The following is a 20,186-nucleotide window of genomic DNA, read 5'->3' as shown; positions in this document are numbered from 1 at the left end:
TATATATATATATATATATATATATATATATATATATATATATATATATATATATATATATATATATATATTAGCATTTGAAGTATTGCCCTTTTAGGCGTCCAATCAACACTGTTGTAGCTTTTCGGCTGATGAGGCATTTTTTATTCGGTGGTGTGTTCAAGTACCTGAATTCAGCACGTATTTCTGGTGATGCATTTTGACCCTCAGAGTTAAGTACCTTTTTCACTAAAATAACTTAAAAAATACGTAATTATTTTTGCACACTTAAGCTACAGCGATCTTAATTTAGACTGTAAACGTCTATTGAACAGAAGGGCTCTAATTTAAAGCCTTTTCAAGCCTATTTTTAATCAGAGAATTTTGCAATAAGATTGCAGTGCTCTAGAACAAATTTACACTCACATTCCAACGTCTATTACCACTCATAAACAATATAAAACGTACATAATTCTAAAATAAAATTAGACGAACGATTCTAAATAGGAGAAATTCCGAGTGTCCGCTAAGGTAGCATGACGCATTGAGTTCGCACAGTCCCTCGCGCTTCCTTTTCCAGCGGCGCCTGCGATCATGGCGGACGTTGTGGCGGAGCAGATACTGGAGCCGAAACCTCTCCAGGGTCGGGAGTTAAACGGAGAGGCGGGGGACGGGGACGAAGCCGACCCGGTAGATGAGACGGCAAAAAAGAAGAAAAAGAAGAAGAAGAAGAACAAGACTGCTAGCGTAGGTGAGGCTGCCTTTAGAACCCACACGCTAACAGGCTCACGGTCCAGTTAGCAAACGTTAGACCCCCTACCGGAAAACACAAGTTTTCAAAATAAGGGCGCGAATTATGTGATTTTTTTTTTAAACATTTGAAAATATATATTTTTTTCTTATTTTTGCTATTAATATAACGTTTTGTCGTGAAATTTATCATACCAATTGTCCTTTAAATTTATGTACAATTTTGACCTTGTGGTTTAGTTTTGACGCAATTGGATAATCACAGTTTTGTGCTTGTCATACACGTTAGCTGTGTATATGTGTTGGGCTTGTAAAATAAACAGATGTTACCCTTTATAACCTTTCTGGTAATGAATATGTTTTTCTTTAAGTTAACACATACACCCATATAATGGGCATGATACAATGTATGGTCGTTTATTTTGGAAGTCCCGCCGGAAGCGAGGCTCTGTAGCATGTTTAGCATGCTGCTCGTTAGCCGGGCTCGTTTAAACCCGTTGACACTGGCTCCCGTCGGGCCTAATACAACGGGTTTAGCTTCGGTCAACACCCTAACCGTGATAACATTCATGAAATGCTTTTATCGCTAAATGAGCATAAATCTTTATATAAAACACAACTGTCGCGTGAACTAATTTCTTCGATTCCCGGCTGTCTGTGCTGACCACGCTGAGCTTCTGCCAAGTTTCATAACTCCTTTAGTTTAGTCGACACGACTTAATACAGCGGTGTTTGTCAACACTCCTTTTCAAATTTACAGTCACTTGGTGGCATAAATACTAATCATGTTTTGTTTATAGAGATGTCCAGTATCTCTAAAAGCATTTCTTTTCAGTGTTCTTTATTGCAAACATTGAATTTAAATATTTTTCCAGCTTCAAACATTTTTTGTAAAGTTTGTAATCTGCCAGGCAAGAAAACAACATTTCTACATTTATGGCGTATTTGAATTTGTTTTAAAAGTGATCAGTTTTTTTTGTGGACATTTGTTAAGGTTTATATTGAAGCTAGCAGTAAACAAACACAATTTCCTGATATTAGTGTAGAAAATGAAAAACATAACTTCTACTTTATTGATCAGAGCAGGGTTTTTTTTTTCCTGTTTTCGTCATTTGACACGATAGTTTTGATGTTGTAATGATGTTATAATGACATCCTTTTACCTGATCTACAAAGGTTGTTTTTCTGTCTTAATGTTCTTCCAACATTCCTATTACACAACAGTAACAGAAGTGATGTCCTTTAGCAATTCTGAGCTGTAAAAATGCTTTATGTACTTGTTTCATAGTTAGCATGATTCAAACGTTTTAGTGTTTATTCAGTCTGCAGGGCCGTTGCCTTTAGCTTCTGAAGACAAACAGATGAGTTATTATCACTGTTGTCCTCCAAACTTCTTACGTCTTTGTTTTTCTCAGTGCTTTTTTCTCTAAAATTACATAAAATTATTTAGTTTTCTTTGAATTTACATTTTTAGGATCCGATTTAGAAATGTTTTGACCCATTTTCCTTGAGGAAAAAAAAGATTTTTTTTTTGCTGCCTATTTTTTGTTTTTCCTGAAAAACAAGTTTCTCAAAGTTGCTCAATGTGAAGTTCGGAGTATCAACTGTTGTTTTATGGATCTTTTTCCCTTTTTGCTTTATATTTTTGTGTTATTTTCTCAACTTTGGTGTTTTAGAGGTTCTGTAAAGCAGTGGTCTCTAACGTTTTTCAGGCCACAAACCCGTTTTATCGTCAGACAATATTTTGAAGGTAAAGTTTATTTTCATCCTCTGTAAAACATCTACATAGATTTCATGTAGGAACCATTAAAATCCTTCAGCCAATAACTGTCAAAGTGGAAGCAAAAAAATGAGAAGCCATTTTTTTAAACAGGTCACTAAATTTGGTATTTTATAATAATAAATATAATCCACCGTATGAACAACTTTATTAGCAGAATCCTCGTAACATGAGACAGCTGGTTGCTAAATATTCTGCATTATAATTATTAGGCCTGCACAATATACCGCAAATTTATCGTTATCGCAATATCAAGCTGTGCAATATGCATATCGCAAAAGACAGCAAATTTGCAATAAATGGTTAACTTAAATGTGGCCAAACAATCTTATGGCAGCTTGAAGTGTTTAATGGATTGAAAGAATCCCTTTCTGCATTTGACCAATCAGATGGACCCCTTCACGTTGTTAGCTAATCGGATGGCGCCCTTTTATGTTGTATGTTCGCCTCCTATGTCAACAAAGGTCATTTGTAGTATAATTTTTAAGCTGTTGTAATGGAATGGGAATAATATTTTTGGTTGTTTTGCTAATTGTTTATATACCGCAAATTATATCGTTATCGCAATATTAATTACTAATATCGCATATCGCGAGTTTTCTTCATATCGTGCAGCCCTAATAATTATGGTGTGTGGGAACAACTGTCCCAGTAAATCTATATTTGGAGTAAAGACTCCTGGTTTTTGTTGTTAAATGCAGCTTTCTTTTATTTTGAAGTCAAAGGCTCCAAATCCGTTTCCTCTCTGGATATTTTCTGCCTAAAGAAACTTTCCAAATACGTTTACCTTTGCTATCTTGGGGCTTTCAATTTAGCGTCTGCGCAGCAGCTTTAAGAAAGTAGCAGATGGATTTTAAACGCACGCCTCGAATTGTGCTAAGAATTTCCATAGTCGGACATATTGGAGAGAGTCCAGTAGGTTTACAAAATAAAACTTCCTCAGAATAAGATTAGAAATAAAACAGAGAAAATGGTTTGTTTGTTTTTTCCCCCTCTGCGGCCTGGAACGAGTCCTCAGCCCGGGGGTCAGCGACCACTGCTCTAATACGACCGTTTTCGTGTTTTTCTTTCTGCTGCAGCTGTAGAAAACGTTGAAGTGGCCGAAGTGACCAAGCAGCTGGAAAACCAGGCTATAGAGGAGAAAGAAGAGGAAGGTGAAAAAGGTTCCATAAATGCATCTCAGCAGCTTCCTGGGAGTGCACTTTTAAATTCTGTGAACATTTCACGGGCCTCCGGTGTAACTGTCGCACCGATTCTCTCACAGATGGAGATGATGGGGAAAACTCTGCAGGGAAAAAGAAGAGAAAGAAAAAGAAGAAGAAAGGATGTAAGAACTTTTTGCTGGTTTTAAAGTTTGAACGGTAGCCACACAGTGAGAGTGTTATTGGTTGAATTTGTTGAGTTTTCTTTTTTAGCCAAAACTCAAACCGATCCCCCATCCGTTCCCATCTGCGAGTTATACCCCGGTGGATCATTTCCCATCGGACAGGAGTGTGAATATCCTCCTTCTCAGGACGGGTAGGTGTGCAGTGTTCACTCGTGGCTTTTTATTTAACTGCTAACCCTCTTTAATGGCCGTAAAGCCCTCAACTGGATCTCAGTTGGAGCTTTAGATCCTCCCGTCACATCCGGATCTGTTTGCAGGGTTTCCAGCTCTGCCTTTCAGAGCTTCTGAAAAAAGAGCTCACCTGTGCTTGAACGTGAGGATGTCTGGAATTACAGTCAGAGGAAAAGCCGTACATTACAAATCTGAGTTACTGGCCTGATTTGGGTGGACTGCTCCAGCCCCCCTAGTTTGCGAGCGAGAAAAGATTGGAGGGCGAGATCGACAGACGGAATGGTGTGGCGTTTCCTGTTGTCCGGTCGCTGTACCGGTCTGTTGGAGTGAAGAAAGAGCAGAGTGAGAAAGCAAAGCTCTCAATTTACCGGTCGCCCTCGACAACACGTTCAAGCAACCGCTTTTGTACGCACGTTTTTTGACCGTTTTAAGGCTCTGTGTAGAAAACGAGCAGCCACTGAAGACACATTTCAAGTTAAACCAGGTTGAACTTTGGATTTGGTAGTGACGTATGGATGGCGTTCCGCTTCATTCACGGAAGTGTCAACCATATGAAAATTGATCTTGAACATAAATAATCACAGTCTGTGTGGTTATTAATTCTAATAATTCTATGACACTGAGTCGTGAAAAAAGAGCCTGGAGAAAAATCTGCACTGCTATAAACATTTTGGACCAAGTGTCTTCCAACTGTAGGAGGTGGACATGCGCCGGTAAACAGTAGAAGAAGAAGAAAAAGTCTGGGCATCTTTGTTTAGGCTGTTGCCCCCACGACCAAGTCCCGAAAGAGCAGAAGCAGACGGATGAAAACATATTTTATGTCTTTGGTGTTGAATCTGCGGTTTGAGGATCTTTTAGCTGAGCTGCTTTGGACTGTGGATCGGATTGTTTTTGTCGGGCCTGAACTCGTGCATTAACATCGTTTCCTGATGTTCGCTGTTGTCCGTCTCAGTCGCAGTGCGGCGTGGCGCATGACCAGCGACGAGAAGCGGGTCATGGACAAAGCCAACGAGGAGATGTGGAATGACTTCAGGCAGGCGGCTGAGGCGCACAGACAGGTCCGCAAGCACGTCCGCAGCTTCCTGAAACCCGGCATGACCATGATTGAAATCTGGTGAGGTCATCTGGTCGTCACAGGCGGCCTCGACTCTGCGTCTGAACCACAAACAGACGGTTGTCCTCACTTTTCCGTGTCTCCTCCCTCAGCGAGCGTCTGGAGGATTGTTCCCGAAAGCTGATAAAGGAGAACGGGCTGAACGCCGGCCTGGCCTTCCCCACCGGCTGCTCCCTCAACCACTGTGCTGCCCACTACACTCCCAACGCCGGGGACGCCACCGTCCTGCAGTATGACGACGTCTGCAAGATTGACTTCGGCACTCACATCAACGGTACGGCATCAGTTACTGCAGCACCGGCTCTGTTTAGTGCTGATGTTCCATTTAAGGCGGCAGCTGCTGATGTCAGCAAGCTGCTGATCTGTGGTTCTGCTCAGACTGCGGTTCTGCTCTGCAGGCCTCCTGGGTTTTTAGTTCTGCTGATGTTTCCACTCAACAAAAACCTCTTAATTCATTTCTGGTCTTTTTTTTTTTTTTTTTTTTTTTTTTTTGCTCGTAGGCCGAATCATCGACTGTGCCTTCACCGTCACTTTTAACCCCAAATATGACAAGCTGCTGGAGGCCGTGAAAGACGCCACAAATACTGGAATCAAGGTGGGACCTGGCGTCGCCCAAACGCCGCTCAGCCCCGTCCGGTTCTGCCGGGGCCAACGCTGAAGGTTTGCTGTGGGTTTGTTGCAGAATGCCGGCATTGACGTGCGTCTCTGTGACGTCGGGGAGGCGATCCAGGAGGTGATGGAGTCGTACGAGGTGGAGCTGGATGGGAAGACGTACCAAGGTGTGAAAACTGACGTCTTAGGAAGGTTTGCAGCTTCAATCGGAGGAACGTAGCATTTATTTATGTGGCGGTTCAAATAATGAATGAGAAGATGAAGATTGGTTTTGGAGTTTAGCAAAATTTGGAATTAAGTCTGACCATAATTTAATTTGGAAAAAAAAGAAAAGAAATGTTTATGGAACATATGAATGACTATTTAAAAATCTGGTCCCGTAATGTAAAGCATCTGAGGAAACCTTTCCTTTATCCTTTGTGCTATATTGTGGGGTGCAGATGACCCCACTTCCAAGGCACGTTAACGTTGGGAGTGGGGTCATCTGGACCCCACAAGATAGCACAAGGGCTACAGATCAATATCTTTTCACCTATCACAGTGATGGAAGGAAAATGTGTAAAATACATTAAGTTTAACGCTTGTGCTATCCTAGGCACTTTTAACATTGGGAGTTGGGTCATCTAGACCCACTAGACAGTGCTCTGAACCTTTTTTCTTCAATGTTTTGTGATCTTCACTGTTGTCCATGGATTACATGAAAATCCTCTTCACCTTTATCCACCTTTGTCATGGTAGGGAGAACACGTCAATGTAAGGATCGGGTCATCTGGACCCCATAGGATAGCACAAGGGTTAAAGACTAAAAGTAAATGTTACCATCGCAGCTGTAGCTCCAGTGTTTACATTATTTCGAGTCCCGCATCTCTACCACCGTTGACATGGTTAATGTCATTCCAGTGGAGTCGGAAGCGGAGTAAAGCAGCTTTGCGTTGGTTTGCAACACTTTACGAATTACGTCATAATTCTCGGTTTTAGCGGACCGCCCTTAAATCCGTGCTACCGCTTTTATCTGGTGGTTACTATATGATGTTTGTTGCAGTTTTTGTGACTTTAGGTTATAATCCATTATATGCTTAATGCAACTGATGCAATGCTAACCGGTCAACTCATCTCTGGACGATTAGACGAGCTCACTGCTAACGTCTGGGACTAAAAAATGGTTTTCACACCGTGCTACAGCTCTGAGTCTACAGTTCCTCTCTGTCCGTGTGGTGAACGTTTGAAAATCCAAACACCGAACCGTGGCTGAACGGTTCCTTTTCTGGGTTAAATTCCTTTTCCACGCCACTGCCACAGATCTTCTGGATTATTTTCCACACAGATGCCACTTCTCCATACAGCTCATTTTTGACAGATTTCTTACAATCTCCTCCTGCACTCCTCAACAAACTACATACATATTTTGACCCGTGAATCGATCCCACCCTGCTGTGTTTACACCACAACGCTGCGTTTGTTCGTATAGGGAGGATTATCTGATAAATGAGGAGAATTGGATGGTTGAACCTATCATTTTGTGCCACGGGTAAGACAATTTCACAAGGTAGGGTAGATTGTTGGTGTTAACAAGTTAAATATGCTTAATAAAACAAGATTTCTGTACATTTTTTTTTCTTCTCTTTGGATTCTATTTTACCAGATGTTTGTAACAACACTCTTCTAGTCGATCGTTCCGACATTTAACCTCTCCTGTTCATTTGTTCTGCTTCAGTGAAGCCCATCCGGAACCTGAACGGTCACTCCATCGGCCAGTACCGAATACACGCGGGAAAGACTGTGCCTATCGTCAAAGGAGGCGAAGCGACGAGGATGGAGGTGAGTCCGTGTTCCAGAACCTCCTTCCCTGGAACGGAACGTGACCCAGCTGAGGCTTTGACCCGTGCTGCTTCTCCACAGGAGGGAGAGGTTTACGCCATCGAGACGTTTGGCAGCACAGGTAAAGGCATGGTCCACGACGACATGGAGTGCTCTCACTACATGAAGAACTTCGATGTCGGCCACGTCCCCATCAGGTAAACGGATTATTTGATCGTTCTGTCCCGCAGCCGACCCAATTCTCTTATGAGGCTCTAAAAAAATGTTTAAATTAAGTAAGAAAACTAAAACACACGACATAAAGTTTAGACGTTATTATGGGATGGCTCCAGGATCTACAGCTTGGTGGACATTTTGTGGAGACTTCCTAAGATAATGGAAAAGAGAACTTTTGTCTGAGCAATCCTTTTGAAATTTCAGGCACACACCAGCAGGTTATGTCAGCAAGCACAACTGAAGTTTCATTGACCTTTGACCTCGTGAGGAGGCCACCATGTTGGATTTCCCTAAAACCAAGAAATCCCCACCAAGGGGTTTCGATCTATCCCTGCCTAACTCCCCAAGCATCATTGGGAAGCAATGTTGGAATTAGAAGATGCAGATTTTGAATGGCTTTACCTTGCGTTCAAAATCTGCTCAATCTGCGTTCAAAATTGTGATTTTGCAAAAGTGGCGTTCCCTTGCTGCTCGCTCATTTTTACTGGAATATCGTGCGAACAGAATACTTGAATCCTCGGATCAATCTGAACAGAACGATATAACATACGATATGAACATGTTAGGAATCTGGGTGGGGTTAACTAAAAACCTTGGTTGCCAAGGAAATCCAAAAATGTACTTATGCAGATTCTTCTAAAAACTACATATACCTGTTCGCCATCACCAGGGAAGCAAAAAATAAAATGGTTGCTATGGAAATAAAACCAACAGAAAAGCTGCCATTTTGACACAAGTGTTCTTTTTCATGATTTTTGACACATGCAACCCTGACCAGGGTTTTATTTGTTTTTTTTTATTCCCTGTTGGTGTATTACCTCCATCTTGTGTCTTAATTGCTGCCAGGTTCTACTTAAATCCAAGCCAATTGTGCTCTTACTTTTCTCCTCCCCAGGCTGCCCAGGGCGAAGCACCTCCTGAATGTTATCAATGAGAACTTCGGCACGCTGGCGTTCTGCCGGCGCTGGCTGGACCGCCTGGGCGAGAGCAAATACCTGATGGCCCTTAAGAACCTGTGTGACCTGGGCATAGTGGACCCTTACCCCCCACTCTGCGACACCAAGGGCTGCTACACCGCTCAGTTCGAGCACACCATCCTGCTCAGGCCCACGTGCAAGGAGGTGGTCAGCCGTGGAGACGACTACTGACGAGCCAACCCATGACCAGAATAGAGACGCAGCAGAGAGGAGGTTCAGGAGGACGAAGGTGTGATGGACTCAAAGAAGTTGCAAAGGATGCCAAGCGATGCTGTAGTCTGCCCATGATGCTCCGCACTCAGCTTTTAAAGAGGGACAAGCATTCTTCTGGGTTCTTTATTATCAACCACATCTGACCGGGTCAGCGGTGGCAGAAGCTTCGTGCTTTCCCCCTTGATCGGCAGACTTCTGTTTTTCAAAACATAACATTCAAACAGTTCATTTCTCAAAGCTGCCATTGATGTCAAATCATTTCCTGTTTACGGAGCAGAGGTGGCTGCGGATGCCTTTCTCCGACCCCCTTTCGGTTTCTGTGGATTCAGGCTGAGCCTCGTATGAGGGGTCAACAAGACAGCTTTAACACATGTTCAGGTGGATGCATGGCCAGAAATGTGTGTACAGACTTTTCGTAAATAATGCTTGGAGTGTTGAAGTAATAAAGCAGCATCATGACAGACATCTGCAGCTGTATGTCTGGCTTCTGTTGCTATGGGGGACTCTGCACTCTCGGCCCTCCGGCCTTAGTTTGATACTTTTACAACCTCTCTGCGATGGATGGCTGCTGATACTGTCTGTTCCCAGTAGAAGTGCTTCGTTTTCAACTTGGAAATGGTTTTGTAAGAAAAACAAATTATTAAAGTTATTGTTGCTCCTTCTGCATTTCTCACTTCTAGTGTTTCACATTGAAAAATACATTTAAATACAATCATTAATTTCTTAGAATTACACTTTCCAGGAATTAACCATGTCCGGCCATGTTTGTGGCTTCAGTGATTAAGTAAGTTAAGGCATGCAAGAAGTAAACTTTTTTTATGCTTTGGGTTTTTAATTTAGGTCATTTAATTACTTTCAGTTGGAAAATAATCAATCTTAAATGCTATATTTTTTTTCCTGACTTCCAAGATTTAGACTTCAAATTGGCGGGTTTTTTGGCTAACGGAAATATTCGGCGTCCTTGTTGGTGAGTATAAAATGACTTATCGTCGTTTCTACCACATTCCTACCCCTAAGACATTTGTGAAGCATATTTCAAATTAAGTTTAAAAAGAAAAAAAACTAGAAATTATGGAGTAAATTCTAACATTCAGAAAGCCAAACTATGCTAGCTACATTTAAGCTACCGGTATAATCAAAAACGCACATAATTTTTTTAAATGTGTTTTTTTGTTTTTTGTGTGTAACAAGGGTTACATTTTGTTTGGGAGAAAAAAAATCTTTAAATAGTGTGGAGGGCGTCCCATTAATGATTTAACCAACGAGAAAAGAAATTGCCCTTCAAAGATTTAGAATGGATTCGTTTTTTATTATGAAAGGGGCGAGAAGGAACTAATTTCTACCATCTCCTTCTATACCGAGTGAAATCCAATTCAGGAAATAGCCTTGTCCCACCATGTTCAATTTCATAGATTAGACAGGTGGGTCCAGGGCGCGTGCGAGGTGTAAACATGTAAACTAAATCTACATTTTTATTTTAGGTTGCATTTAATTGCTTTGAGTTGGAATTTAATAAATTAAATTATTTAAGAGTGAAAGTTTAGTTTTCTGTAATTCGTTTCCATGGTGTTCGTCAATTTTGACCCGAACACCACGTAAAGGTTAAAAACGCGTTTTTGCGCCTAACCCAACTCTTCCGCATCCGTTAATGGAGAATTTAAAAATAGTTTTTTATTTTCGTTACTTCTATAATCTTATCCGACATATATTTAATATTAAATTGTATTTTTAGGTGTAAATTGTAAAGCAAATGTTTACTAACACAAAAGCTAAACTATATTTAAGCTAATATCAAAATCGCACTTAAAAACAAAAGTTTCCTGACTATAAATGTAGTTTATGTGTAACAAAAAGATCAAACTTCAATTTGCGAGAGAGGAAAAACTGCTTACAATAAAAAGTAAAATAAAATAAAAAAAAAACACTGAAAAAATATTCCCATTTATTGAGGTAATTCTTTCTAGAAAAGAAACTGAGGTAAAAATTTGCATAGAATACCTTTCACAAAATGTACACAGAAAAAAACACATCCATGAAGTAGTAACAAAAATGCCAAAAACAATTGACTATAACAAAGAGACAACAAAGTGTGCTTTGATTCCCTTCTGAAGGTCTTTAAAAATAGAAAAAACAAACCGTTAAGTCCGTAGTTACTGCTGGTGATGTTGAATGTATAAAACTTAACAGCTGATGGCCTCTTCGTAAACTTTCAAGGATTGTATAAAAAGTACATTCATAATTTAAATGCTGATCTGCGTCTGACTTTCGCATATTTGATAAAAAAAGATATAAAAATAGATCAGCTCCATCAATAAAAGGGCACTTTTCTGGGTTTTGGATGTTGACATACGCTACAGACAGTCATCTTCTGGAGCCAATAGATGGCAGCACTGAGCTGAAAAAGAATCCCTTTGGAAAACTTTTACCCTTCCTGGTAAAAGAGGGAGAATACTACAAAGACGACGTGGCAAATCTTTTAGTCATTTTGAAACTATAAAACTGTTTTTTTCCCTAATTTGCCAATGGCTTTGGCTTGAAGTCTGTTTCAGAACAGGAAGTACAAACGCCCACCTCGTTTGTGATCTGATTAAAATAGCTCACAAACCACAATGCTCACGCCTTCCTGTAGAAATTAGTGCTTGTGGCAGCAAAAGTGTGGCTATGCTGTTACAGGGAGTCAATGTAAACAGAGGAGGTGACTTGTGACAGCTCTACATCCAGTTCTGTGTCAACTAAAGTGACTGAGAAACCTTGATGCTGATTTCAAACAAAAAAAAAGCTTTTAAAATCAATTAGCCAGCACGTCCATGTGCAGAGACATAAGCACATACGCCTCATTAAGGTTTGCGATCAAACCTGCCCGAGGCTGCTGGCTGCTACTGAGACACATCTTGGCCAATACTCTCTGAATAAAATACAAATGTACATGGAAAAAAAAACATCACCGTTTCTTTTAAATACCTACATATAAACAGCATCCACAAGAAGTTCACAAAGTAGAACCAGATATTACAAAAGTAGTTCTTTCTTTAAACATTTTTTTTAAATAGACTAAAAAGTCCCATTCTCCCCCGTTTGAAAAAAAAAAAAAAAGGAGGGAAAGATGAAAGAGCAATAGCTGGGTCTGTGCTGATATCAAACGCTGAGTGGTCAGGATGCAGTGGAGGAGGCCACGTTAAAGGGCTCGTGGTTCTATAGCGGCCGGTCTTTGTCCTGAGTTACTCGCTGTGTGTAGAAAAGGATGTAGGCCTGAGCCCGGCAGACCTCGTCCACCGAACACACGTTTAGCTTAGAGTCATTACAGTGAACCCAGAAACCTGGAGGACAGGAGAACACGGAGAACATTTTAGACATCTGCAGCTCTGTTGTGGAGGTACTTCATTCAAGATTTTCCATTGTTAACCAACAACGGTCTAATAAAAACCTGCCTGTTTGATATTTCACAGCCACATTTTTAAACACGCAAACAGTTTACAAGCTCCAAACACCAAGCGGAAGGAACGTCATTTCAGCTTCGATTTAAACGCTTTTAGTGGGATTTACTTACCACCTTCTGTGTTGTAGCAATAGGCAGTGTAATGGCCAGAGCCAAAGCCCTTCCCATGATGCATCACCACAGCTGAGAGCTCGTAGAGGAAGTGCTTGGGGCGAGGAGAACCCGGGGAGCCGGGACTGCCGGGACCGGAGCAGGACACGTCTTTAGGCGGTGAGCTGTCTCTGCAGCAGTAAGGCTCCATGTTCAGGAGCTGATCGAAGCTCACATGGACTCCAATCTTCTCCCGATGGTTTCGCCCAGACCACCTGGGGATCCATCACAAGGCCACAATCAGGCTGCAAGTTAACATCAGAGCAAAATGTACCACGGCTGGAAACTGCCGCTGTCCCGCTAAATGAGCACAAGCAGACGGAAAGCCCTCCAGAACAGCCTCTTTGTTTCATCGCTGAGAAAACTGCACCGCACCTCGCAGTCCCACACGAAAAGTCCCACAACAATGTTGTATTTTTTGTCTAGAGGTCGTTGTTGAAGGTTCTCATTCATCCACGTGACGTCTCCAAGTTGAGTGACGGCAACTGGACTTCCAGTCGTGTGAAAAAGTTTGGGCAGCCCTGATCGTTTTCAAGATTTTGCTTCATAAATCATTGGTTGTTCGGATGAGCAATTTTAGGCAAATCTATGATATAGCAGACAAATAGTGATATATGAGATGTGAAAAGAAGTTGATAGGATTTACACAACGGCAGCAATAATTATTGAAACAAAAGGTGCATACATTTGGGCACCCTTGTTTTATTGATTTTCTTACTTTCAGCACTAGTTATTGGGACACAAATGTTTGGTAAGCTCATTGACCCTTGACCTTCAACAAGACAACGACCCTAAACAGGGCTCAAATTCTACTAAGGCATTCATGCAGAGGAACAACTACAACGTTCTGGAACGGCCATCTCCGTCCCCAGACCTGAATATTATTTAAAATCTGTGGTGCCATTGAAAGCGCAATCAAACTTGAACTGAACTGGAGATGTTTTGTAAAGAAGAATGGTCCAAAATACCTTCAACTAGAACCAGACCTTCATTGGAAGCTATAGGAAGTGTTATTTCTGCAAAAGGAAGATCTACAAAATATGTGTAATAATGTTATTTTGCCGTTTGGCGTGCCCACACCTATGCACCTGTCTACTTTTGCTTTAGTAATTATTGCACATGGCCAGAGCCAAAGCCCTTCCCATATCACAAATATCACTGTGTTATTCAGCTATATGATATATTTAATTGAATTGTGGATCCAAACAACCAATGATATATGAAGGAAAATCTTTCAAATGATCAGGGGTGCCCAAACTTTTTCAACCGAATGTAAAATCTTCTTTCTTGGCTTCTATTGAGGAGGGGATTCTTTTTGCGCTTGATTGTAAGTCAGAACCCTGAGAGTCGGAAGTACCACTGACAGCGTCCGCCATTCAGACGCAGCTCCTGCAGTTGATGGTGAAGCTCACCGTACTGGAAAGGTTTACGAATGACCTCATGAAACCAGACATGAGGACGTGACCCGGTCCCGGATAAGCGGAGGAAAACGTAATTACCGGAGCTCATAAATAAAGAAACCCGACCCTTTAACGTCATCTGTGTCTTCCATGCATTGACTGTACATGAGACAGATATACAGTCAATGCTTTCATGTAGCAATGAAGCAGACAACTGTAGCTCCTCCCACACGCTCATCTATCTTTGGATAGGTGGTCTTACCTAAAGCGTTTGAGGTGGAGCCTGAGAACCTGAGGCAGTTTGTAAAGCGTCAGCTGTTTCTGTGCTTCAGACAGGATGACTGGTTTGGAGGAGGTCCGACGTCTGGCAGCTGCGAGCCGAGTGTAAGAGAAGAAAAAACACGTTACAAATGTACAGGGAGCCTAACAGTAGCAGTATCACAGTTATTACATTTAATTCATACTTATAATTTTAAACGTACTAAAAGAAAGACGGAAGAAATCGATTCCTTCATTGGAAAAAGTTCCAAGAGCAACTTTTTGATTTACTTTGATTTTTTTTTACCACGTTTTACAGATTCATCCTTAAGTTTCCCACACAAAAAAAACAACAAAGCCAACAGTTTATAGACGTGTAAATAGAGAATGAAGAATCTGTAACAGAGGGAAGCACTTGGCATTCGATTAAAAATGAAACTAAGAATGAGTGAGTGGATCCTTTCACTCACAGTTACACTGATCGCAGGCGTAGATGTTTCCTTCCAGAGCTTCAGTCTCGGTGAACTTGGCCAGCATCTCCGTCAGATGGCAGGAAGCCTGAGCGGCAGACTCCCTGCTGTTGCTGTGATAACGCTCAGGGAACTCCAGAGAGAGATCCCAGAATGGCTCCACAGTGTTGGAACGGTGGCTACAGGCCAAACATGTCACCTGTAATGATGAGAAAGATGAAGAAACATTTTACTGATGCAAAAATCACCTACAAAACAAACATGATACTGAAAAAATTTCCTTTGAAGACAAAAACAGCACTGATAGATTTGGTGGTAGAAAGCAGCGGATCATTGCCAAAGGCTTCTGCCGACACACAGCCTCCATTCAGCGCGAGCAGGTGTCAGAGTGGAGTCGGTCTCCCTGAACGTCTCTAAGCAAACTCGTCACGCCGTAGCCTCATTCATCAGTTACTCAAACTGAACCGGAGCCATGGTGCTGCTTTTTAATCATGAGCTTCTACACATTATTTTAGTTACCAACAGAACAAAGACTCAAATCCTTGAATAAAATAAAGAGCAGCTCTAAGAAAATCAATTAAGTTGAAGTGAAGAGCAAATAATAAAACATATTATTCAGGACTTAGCTGTGCTGACTGCTCATGTTCAAAAACAGGAAAGTTCAGACTCCTAATTAAAGTACCACTCCAATAAAAATGATTTTTGGTTGACATTTTTAAAATGTTTTTGTGGCATTTTTCTGAAGATGAAAGACGTATATGAAGAAACGTCAGCTCAGAATTGCATTTCTGCACATTTCTTTGTTCGAATAATTGTGAATCAGGAGCAGACAAAAAAAAATTCAGTTGGAAAAGGAGTGATGTAGAAAATACGCTGAGCTCTCAGCAATGGGGAGGGAAAGGGAGGCGGGGTTACTCCATGCCAACGGTGCCGCCCACAATGCACTGGCTATTTCTAATGAACTCCTGCCGCTCTACAGAAACTATGTCCTAAATAACAACACAGATTTTTGTTTTTTGGCTAAAAACGGCATAATCACAAATTAAAAGACCACTGGGAACACTTTCAAAAACAGATCAAATGATTTGTTAAGAACATTGTATACGAGAACTGGATTCAGTGAGTGTGATGTCACACCTTCTTCCAACCAAATGAAGTTAATTCAGCCACCATTTTTTCGTAATATAAATGCCACAAGACAAAGTTAGTCAGTAGTGGTAAGTCCGAGTCCAGTCTGAGTCAACGTTTCTATGACAAAGACTCTCACCAATCAGGAGCGAGCAACCACTCGAAAGCAGGCTGCCAAAATCTGTCAAAGATTTCGAACGTTGGACGTGGGGGCCAGCAAGCTCCATCTGCTCTTATTGAGACATCTGATTCCAACATGAATAACTTGAAATACATAGATAACCATCATGAAACGATCATGAAAATGTTGAAAAAGGTATCAGATCAAGAATGCTTATTTAGACTTCATTTCTCTAAAGAAGTCTGGGATTTTAGGTGGTACTTCCTGTTTGAAACGCTGGGGGGAGGGAGGTCACTCGGTCCACTTCTTATATAAAGTCAATGGTTTAGAAAGTGAATGAATGTGCTTCGTCTCATACCTGGCTGAGAAGCTGGCCGTGAAAGATGGTGTTGACCACGCTGAGCACCTGCTTGATGAGTCTCTTCTGCGTGTGCGGGACTCCTGCAGACGTGGTGTGCGTGCCCGTGCTCTCCAGCTCATGCTGCACCTTATCCAGCAGCTCACACAGGAACTCCTGAGCGTCCTGCTGAGCGTAGCCCCTGAACGCGGGGATCAGCTGCCACACCGAGTGCAGCATGGCGAAAGGCGAAACCAGCGCCCATTTGCCAGACCACATGACCTGAAACAAGGTGTGCAGCTCATGGCAGAGAGAGATGTGCTTTGAGCTGGGCTCTTTGGGTTGTATCAGCTCCATGCTGCTGGCCCGTGAGGCCCCTCCGCTAAGTCCCACGCCAGAGCCCGCATTGGTCTGCAGCCCCTTTCTTTGGGAAAGAGGGGACTGGGACAAAGCTTTTCCTGCCAGTTGTCCCTGGACAGCAGATGCCAGTAGTTCCAGTGCCTGGGTCAGGTCCAGACGCAGAAAGCACTCCCTGAAAACGTGGAGGTGACTCAACACCTGCAGGATGGAGTTCATGTAACAGGTGTTCCCTAAATTCCTTAGGCCCGTCACCCCAGGAGTGACTGTGGGACGCCTTTTAAAGGGGGAACCATCCTGTTTGGTGCTCTGCTTGCGGCAGGAAGCGCGAGGTGTTGAAGGTGTTTTGGGCTTGGATTTGGCAGTAGAAGAACGATTGGTGGACCTGGGAGTTGGCTGGACTTTTTTTGGATGTTTGGGTTTCTTGTAGGTTGCAGTCTTGGGGCTTCTAGTGCGCGACGTTTGGGTAAGAGACTGGGCTGCACGTGGTTTCGTCTTAGTGCGTGCCTGTCGAGAGGCTGGTGCCGTGACTGCTGTATCAGCGACTCTCTGGCTTTTCCGACGCAAGCGACGACTCTTCCGAAGAGGAGCGTTTTCCAGCTCCTCCTGTAGCTGCCTCTTCAGAACGCGTCTCCTCTCTCTGGCCTCCCTTTTCAGTTCCTCTTCCTCCTCCCTCTTTCTCTCCTCTTTCGCTCTCCTTTTGCCACATTCAGTCTGGCCAAACCAAAGGTGAAAGATGCGTCCCATGAGCGCCCTGCGGCGATGCCAGAGGGCTGTAAACATTCTGTCCTCATCTCTTAGCTGTAGCTCCTGTGCTCCACTTAGCATGAGAGCATCCACTGCTGCACTGGAGGAGCGCAGAGTGCGCCCACTGCGGGTGGTGACCTCATAGCGCTGGTTCTGGATGGCGCTGAGAGTGCTACGTAGCAACTTGAGGTCTCCGGTTGCATTATCATTCAACACATAGTCATCGCACAAGTAACAAAAGACGTACAGTTCATTAACTTCCATAGCTAACGGGTGGTGCTGCTGCTGGAAGTGCTGCAGCGCATGCTCCTCGATGTAGCGGCCGCATGCCACATGCGCACAGCCCAGACAGGCCCACACAGACTCGGTAGTGTTGCAGTCGACACAGTGCCACTTCTGCGGGTTGAGGATGGAGTGGTCTGGGGCCAGCCGCAGCCGCCCCACGTGCTTACACCTGTCCATTACACGCGCCCGCCGGCTGAGCTGGCTGGCTGTGTGTGTCCGTCAACAGCAGACTGAACTTATTACAAGCCGAGTGTTTGTGCCTCTGTCCTTCACGCTGGCTTCATATCACCTTGGTAACCACGGGGAGCCAAAAAGCTAGAGCCTCCCAGGGCATGATGGTGTTGTCTGAAAAGCGAGAGAGCACAAACTTTGGTGAATATCCAGTTAAAGTTAGAAGAAAGAAAAGACATGAGGCTTCGTCCAAATTCTCTCCCTATTCCCTAAAAGATTACATAACGCCCTGGATCTAATGTAATTCACTACTTTCTTTTTTTGATCTAATGCCAAATACGACATCATCTATTTGCCGAAATAAAACCCAATAAATATGAACATTTTACAGAGGTTATTTATGAATCCAGTGTGTCCTGATGATGAAAACTTGGAGGATTTTTTTTTTAAAAATTGCACAAACATTTTGTCAAATTACAAACAATTCAAACGCAATGCATTGTGGTCTGCATTTGCCAATCGCGTGAGCGTCACTGCACACTAGTTTTTTTGCAGAGGCTTCTCGGAAATTTCTAGGGCACTGGATTTGAAAATTGTAAATTCGAATGAGGGTGCACGGTGGAGCAGTGGTTAGCGCTCTTGCCTTACAGCAAGAAGGATGGGGGACCAGAACCAGAACACCAATGGTGGACCTTTCTGTGTGGAGTTTGCATGTTCTCCCCGTGCATGCGTGCGTTTTCTCCGGGAACTGCGGCTTCCTCCCACCGTCCAAAAACATGGTTCATTGGTTACTCTAAGTTGTCCCTAGATGCGAGTGTGCGTGGCTGAGTAATTGCGGCCCTGCGACAGACTGGCGACCCGTCTAGGATGTCCCCAGCCTTGGCCCACAAGTGGCCAGGAAAATAAAAACTAACTGACTAAAACAGCTCATAGTTTTTAGTTTAAAGAGGGCGTGTGTGATCGTTCATTATTGAACAGACTGTTCCTCCATGAGTGAGCTACAGTGATGCAGAACCATCGCACTGCTTCAAAAAACCCCATCAGGCTGGTAAGTCATGAAATCCTTGCATGGTGAGCCCGCAGGTGTTATCAAGATCACCGCTAAGAACAAAGTGGCACAGCAACACATGGGGACCGGATTAACTGTTCTCTAGAGCGTCTCACCACAGCGACTTGTTACCGACGTCACATATACTTTACAAGAAAAAAAAGTTTAACTAAAGCTGACCAAAAGAGTGACTAAATGTTGGAGTTTATCTAAAGTCGTTAATGTCACGTAAGTTTTTCAGCAACTAAAAGCGCGCTTCGCCTGGTTTGTCCTTGCTGCTGCATGCTGTGAAGAGAAAGCCACTTATTTAAAGTTAACTGAAACAAACCACACACACACAACTAAACGCAGCCGGCAAGGTTAATAATTCATTAAAGTGACATACAAATGAACACACTTTGTTATAATATTCCTATTAAGACATAAAGCACTTATTCATCGGCAGCTAACCGCGGCTAGCCAGCCGGGCTAACGTACCTGGTAGTGTGGTGGTAGCTTTAGTATTGGAATTACAAAAGGCCGAAATCACGCACAAAAATGTACATGTTTACCTCAAACACTACTAAATATAAACAAAAAATAATTTAAAGAAAGGTGAAGCCAACATAAGCTCGAACAAAGTCTACTTCGTCACTAATTGCGTTGTGTTTATTCAAGAGATTAGTAAACCACAAGTGCCCTTGTTGCTAGCATGCTAACTAGCATTGGCGAGAGAAGCTAACATCGTTAATCCAAACTAGTTTACGCGCTAGCCGCGCTGCTGCTCTCTACGTCTCACACAGCTCCATCACGAGTCCTCAGGATGGTTCCTGGAGCCCACAGTGGCGTGCCCTACAACACTGTTAAAATGTGACAACATTATGGTCGTGAAAAGAAAAATAAAAGCGTACCGTGCTTCCCCTTCACGCCAGAAACTCTTCTATTTCTAAAATGATCGCCATCTTGTCAGTTCCTGTCTCGTGTTGTCGGCTCGAGCGCGTTCCCGATTCGTGACGTTTTTGTTATTGTTGTTGTTTTGTGAGGATTTTATTGTCATCCTTAAATTAACATATGGAATAATCCTAAAAGCAAAGTATGTTTTATAGAATAATAAAATGCCTCTTGTATGTAATCAGAATGCATTAGTTTGTCATATTCCTTGTGTTTATATTAATGTTTAGATATTAGCATATGCTGGTATTATTACAATTCTTTTTTACAAATTCTTTATGATACATTTTGAAGTTCCATGGTTAAATTATTTTTAAGTTTATGATAAATC

The 20,186-nt window shown here is 42.5% G+C and overlaps 2 protein-coding genes across 2 annotated transcripts; one reads left to right on the top strand and one right to left on the bottom strand.

Moving 5' to 3' along the window:
• Window positions 1-512: 512 nt before the first annotated feature.
• Window positions 513-9,681, top strand: metap2 (methionyl aminopeptidase 2). Its single transcript, XM_004083214.4, has 11 exons — window positions 513-730; window positions 3,589-3,663; window positions 3,774-3,836; window positions 3,925-4,027; window positions 5,020-5,181; window positions 5,274-5,455; window positions 5,682-5,776; window positions 5,864-5,960; window positions 7,508-7,611; window positions 7,693-7,808; window positions 8,723-9,681. Exons 1-11 carry the CDS (start codon window positions 574-576, stop codon window positions 8,973-8,975), a joined length of 1,407 nt encoding a protein of 468 aa, XP_004083262.1. The 5' UTR covers window positions 513-573; the 3' UTR covers window positions 8,976-9,681.
• Window positions 9,682-10,939: 1,258 nt separating this feature from the next.
• On the bottom strand, window positions 10,940-19,930 carry usp44 (ubiquitin specific peptidase 44). The gene is made up of 6 exons (XM_023952678.1): window positions 19,816-19,930; window positions 16,339-18,051; window positions 14,732-14,930; window positions 14,266-14,374; window positions 12,565-12,818; window positions 10,940-12,334 (listed from the first exon to the last, which is right to left on the bottom strand). Exons 2-6 carry the CDS (start codon window positions 17,881-17,883, stop codon window positions 12,210-12,212), a joined length of 2,232 nt encoding a protein of 743 aa, XP_023808446.1. The 5' UTR covers window positions 17,884-18,051; window positions 19,816-19,930; the 3' UTR covers window positions 10,940-12,209.
• Window positions 19,931-20,186: the final 256 nt, after the last annotated feature.

This window comes from Oryzias latipes, chromosome 23 (assembly GCF_002234675.1).
Source record: "Oryzias latipes chromosome 23, ASM223467v1".
Classification (NCBI taxonomy): domain Eukaryota; kingdom Metazoa; phylum Chordata; class Actinopteri; order Beloniformes; family Adrianichthyidae; genus Oryzias; species Oryzias latipes.
The sequence above is the reverse complement of the archived record's forward strand: the minus strand, read 5'-3'. Positions and strand labels throughout refer to the sequence as shown.